General features: G+C 33.9%; 1 protein-coding gene across 1 annotated transcript; it reads right to left on the reverse strand.

Moving 5' to 3' along the window:
* Positions 1-2,197: 2,197 nt before the first annotated feature.
* LOC125780139 (piggyBac transposable element-derived protein 3-like) lies at positions 2,198-4,507 on the reverse strand. Its single transcript, XM_049461787.1, has 2 exons — positions 4,284-4,507; positions 2,198-4,014 (listed from the first exon to the last, which is right to left on the reverse strand). The coding sequence occupies exons 1-2, from the start codon at positions 4,298-4,300 to the stop codon at positions 2,229-2,231; spliced, it is 1,803 nt and encodes a 600-aa protein (XP_049317744.1). The 5' UTR covers positions 4,301-4,507; the 3' UTR covers positions 2,198-2,228.
* Between the last annotated feature and the right edge of the window lie 787 nt (positions 4,508-5,294).

Here is a 5,294-nt window from a genome sequence, read left to right on the forward strand (position 1 = left end):
TGCTAATTAGCTGTTTTGAGGTTATTGGAGATGTCATATAGCCGTAACGACAGTGTATTTGGAAAAATTTCACAATCTTATATTAAGGTGTAGAATCGATTTTTTAGTACATATGCACTAAGCAATCTATACCAAGTTGCGTAAAAATATGAACTATACATATTTATGCTAATTAGGCTTTTTGAATTTATTGGAGTTGTCATATAGCCGTAACGATAGTGTATTTGGAAAAATTTCACAATCTTATATTAAGGTGTAGAATCGATTTTGTAGTACATATGCACTAAGTAGCCGATACCAAGTTGCGTAAAAATATGAACTATACATATTTATGCTAATTAGCTGTTTTGAGGTTATTGGAGTTGTCATATAGCCGTAACGACAGTGTATTTGGAAAAATTTCACAATCTTATATTAAGGTGTAGAATCGATTTTTTAGTACAGATGCACTAAGCACTCGATACCAAGTTGCGGAATAATATGAACTATACATATTTATGATAATTAACCGTTTTGAGGTTATTGGAGATGTCATATAGCCGTAACGATAGTGTATTTGGAAAAATTTCACAATCTTATATTAAGGTGTAGAATCGACTTTTTAGTACAGATGCACTAAGCAATCTATACCAAGCTGCGTAAAAATATGAACTATAAATATTTATGCTAATTAGCTGTTTTGAATTTATTGGAGTTGTCATATAGCCGTAACGATAGTGTATTTGGAAAAATTTCACAATCTTATATTAAGGCGTAGAATCCATTTTTTAGTACATATACATTAAGCACTCGATACCAAGTTGCGTAAAAATATGAACTATACATATTTATGCTAATTAACCGTTTTGAGGTTATTGGAGATGTCATATAGCCGTAACGATAGTGTATTTGGAAAAATTTCACAATCTTATATTAAGGTGTAGAATCGATTTTTTAGTACATATACATTAAGCAATCGATACCAAGTTGCGTAAAAATATGAACTATACATATTTATGCTAATTAGCCGTTTTGAGGTTATTGGAGTTGTCATATAGCCGTAACGATAGTGTATTTGGAAAAATTTCACAATCTTATATTAAGGTGTAGAATCGACTTTTTAGTACAGATGCACTAAGCAATCGATACCAAGTTGCGTAAAAATATGAACTATACATATTTATGCTAATTAGCTGTTTTGAGGTTATTGGAGTTGTCATATAGCCATAACGACAGTGTATTTGGAAAAATTTCACAATCTTATATTAAGGTGTAGAATCGATTTTTTAGTACATATGCACTAAGTAACCGATACCAAGTTGCGTAAAAATATGAACTATACATATTTATGATAATTAACCGTTTTGAGGTTATTGGAGTTGTCATATAGCCATAACGACAGTGTATTTGGAAAAATTTCACAATCTTATATTAAGGTGTAGAATCCATTTTTTAGTACATATGCACTAAGCAATCTATACCAAGTTGCGTTAAAATATGAACTATACATATTTATGCTAATTAACCGTTTTGAGGTTATTGGAGTTGTCATATAGCCGTAACGACAGTGTATTTGGAAAAATTTCACAATCTTATATTAAGGTGTAGAATCGATTTTTTAGTACAGATGCACTAAGCAATCTATACCAAGCTGCGTAAAAATATGAACTATACATATTTATGCTAATTAGCCGTTTTGAGGTTATTGGATTTGTCATATAGCCGTAACGACAGTGTATTTGGAAAAATTTCACAATCTTATATTAAGGTGTAGAATCGATTTTTTAGTACATATGCACTAAGCAATCTATACCAAGTTGCGTAAAAATATGAACTATACATATTTATGCTAATTAACCGTTTTGAGGTTATTGGAGTTGTCATATAGCCATAACGACAGTGTATTTGGAAAAATTTCACAATCTTATATTAACCCATATTATCCCAAGGTGTGATATTACATAGAAAAATGTTTTTTTTCTATGTCTATCTAGTGAGTAGGCTCTAAATAACATGAAAATAAGCTTTTATCAAAAATATTTTCTATACTGGCTGAAATTCAGGACCGCACCTTAAATGGGGCGCTGGGAAAATATGCCTTCGGGTTTTGTATGCGAAGTCGGTTATTATTTTGAATGGTTTTTATTAGTAAATAAAGAATAAGTACACAAAAATTATGATAAATCACAATATATAAGATCAATTATAAACGTAAGCTAAAAATCAAAGTTGATATGAGAGAAAAAAAATTACTTTATGGTATGAAAAGCTTGAGAACAATGTTGATGGAGGCCAACTCCACATTTACTGCATTTGAATTTCGTATTCTTGTGACATTCGCGGCATCGAATTTGAGTTTCGTTTCTAATGATATAGTGTTCCTTCCCATCCAGCCTTACCGAATCTGGCAGCTTACTTTTCGTAGTTAACGGTGTCTTGCCTCCAATGCGTTTTGCTATGGATGTAGAAGGTTTGCCAAGTATCAAATAAGTCTGCACAATGTATCTTGTAAAAGACAAGAAATCATGAGCGTCTTTAGCTTGGCCTGCTGGTGAAACTCGGTATAACTGAAAAGCATTATTAGCACAGGCATTTATGGGGAACATTATCATTTGCCAATACCATCTCTTCAGTCTTATTGAAATTCTATATTTTCCAACATTTTGGTCGAGTCGATCGACTCCGCCCATATATTTGTTATATAATAGATAGCAATGCGGTTGATCTACGTCTACTCTTTTATTGCCGCACCATCTCTTCACCTTACCAATCGGATGAACACCGCTTTCCGTTGAGGCAATAGTTACGATGTTGTTGTCGTTGTAGCGCACTAAAGTCATGTTGGATGATAAATCCGTAATTTGGTGGTGCGAACCCCGTGATGTCTTTTTCATCTCCTTGATGTCTTTTAGCGGGGCACCTTCTGTTCTATTAGCACGTAATGTACCAGTGATAACATGACCCATCTGACTTACTTCGTCTAGTAAACGTAAAGAAGTGAAAAAATTATCAATATAGAAACTGTAGTGGTTATCACTTGGCAGTTTCGAAATCAAATTTGTCACTACAGAGCCTCCAACGCCTAGATTTGGATTGGTGTTACCAGTTTTAGCTCCTTGGTAAGGTTCTCCATAAATAAGATAACCCAATCGTGTACACAGTGACCAAATCTTATAGCCAAAACGTATTGGTTTACCGTGAATATGTTGTTTTGCGCCATGTTTTCCAAAATAAGGTACCATAGACTCATCGATAGACAAATGTTTGTCTCCGGGATAAAACTTTAGCCATCTCTCATTCATAAGATTCCACAGTGGCCTTACTTTTGCAAACTTATCGTCAGAAGGTAGGCGGTTGTTATCGCATGCATGAAAAAAACGTAAAAGCTCTTCAAAACGATTACGAGTCATGCATGATGCAACTCCTGGATGATGAGTGTCAATACTTTGATCCCAGTATAATCTATAGCGTGAAGCGCTATTGTAGCCTGACAAAAGCAAAATACCGATAAAGTTTTTAATTTCTTCAACAGTGACTCGAAAATTGACATGTCCTTTTGCAATTGCATTTTGTTCCGTGCTAGACCGCAGGAGCTCGAAAACTTCTTCGTCAAAAAACATCTCAAAAAAATCTAATGGATTATCCTTATCTAAAACGAAATCAGGTTGCATCGACTCCCTTTCAGGGTTTGCAGCTATATCTTTTTGTCTCCACTTCCTCGTGACAATAGTCTTAGATTTTTTTGCAGGTGGTTCATTTGACTGAGACGCGGACGGCTGTTGTTCCTGTTCATCCTGATTTATAAATGGAATTCCATCTACGGTTTCCAGGACCCCATCTGCTGATGGTAGCTGGCATCGCACCTCAGCTTCTGCTAGTAGTTGCCGACGCGTAAGATTACCTATTTCTCCCGCTTCTTCGCTTCCGCTGTCTTCATCGCTGAAGTCATTGTTTTCAGGTGGTGTGATAAATATATCTGCAGACAGTATATTATGATCATCTTCTAATGCCGATATAATTTCGTGAACGTTCAACCTGTAAATAACAAAACATATAAAAATACGGTAAAATAGTTCTAAATATAGTTTACTGAAGCTGGGAGTACAAGGGCCCGTAGCAAAAACCACGGTGCCTCCTATTCCCAGCGCACCTCAAATGGGGCGGTACACAAAACTTAGTAAAATGAACACATAAAAGCAAATTTTCGTCAAATTCATGATGTTAACTAATAGACTAGTTAAAACTTAAAAAAAAAAACGAAAACGGTAAAATTAATTATAAGTATAAAAAAAGTTTTTACTTACCCTCTCCTGGAATTCATGATGGCTGAAATTCACAGAGTTTAAATAATTCCTGAGAGATAACCGAAAACAATAATCACTTTCAACAAGTTTTAGGTGATAATGACATACGTCAAGAACCCAAATAAATTATAGCCTCTACCAACACAGAATAAAATTTGCGTAATCTGAAACAAAAAAGAAGTGCACCTTAAATGGAGCGCTGGGATAATATGGGTTAAGGTGTAGAATCCATTTTGTAGTACATATGCACTAAGCAATCTATACCAAGCTGCGTAAAAATATGAACTATACATATTTATGCTTATTAGCCGTTTTGAGGTTATTGGAGATGTCATATAGCCATAACGACAGTAAATTTGGAAAAATTTCACAATCTTATATTAAGGCGTAGAATCGATTTTTTGTACGTATGCACTAAGTAACCGATACCAAGTTGCGTAAAAATATGAACTATACATATTTATGCTAATTAGCTGTTTTGAGGTTATTGGAGTTGTCATATAGCCGTAACGACAGTGTATTTGGAAAAATTTCACAATCTTATATTAAGGTGTAGAATCCATTTTTTAGTACATATGCACTAAGCAATCGATACCAAGCTGCGTAAAAATATGAACTATACATATTTATGCTAATTAACCGTTTTGAGGTTATTGGAGTTGTCATATAGCCATAACGACAGTGTATTTGGAAAAATTTCACAATCTTATATTAAGGTGTAGAATCCATTTTTTAGTACATATGCACTAAGCAATCTATACCAAGCTGCGTAAAAATATGAACTATACATATTTATGCTAATTAGCCGTTTTGAGGTTATTGGAGATGTCATATAGCCATAACGACAGTAAATTTGGAAAAATTTCACAATCTTATATTAAGGCGTAGAATCGATTTTTTAGTACGTATGCACTAAGTAACCGATACCAAGTTGCGTAAAAATATGAACTTTACAAATTTATACTAATTAGCTGTTTTGAGGTTATTGGAGTTCCCATATAGCCGTAATGA

This window comes from Bactrocera dorsalis, unplaced genomic scaffold (assembly GCF_023373825.1).
Source record: "Bactrocera dorsalis isolate Fly_Bdor unplaced genomic scaffold, ASM2337382v1 BdCtg119, whole genome shotgun sequence".
NCBI lineage: Eukaryota > Metazoa > Arthropoda > Insecta > Diptera > Tephritidae > Bactrocera > Bactrocera dorsalis.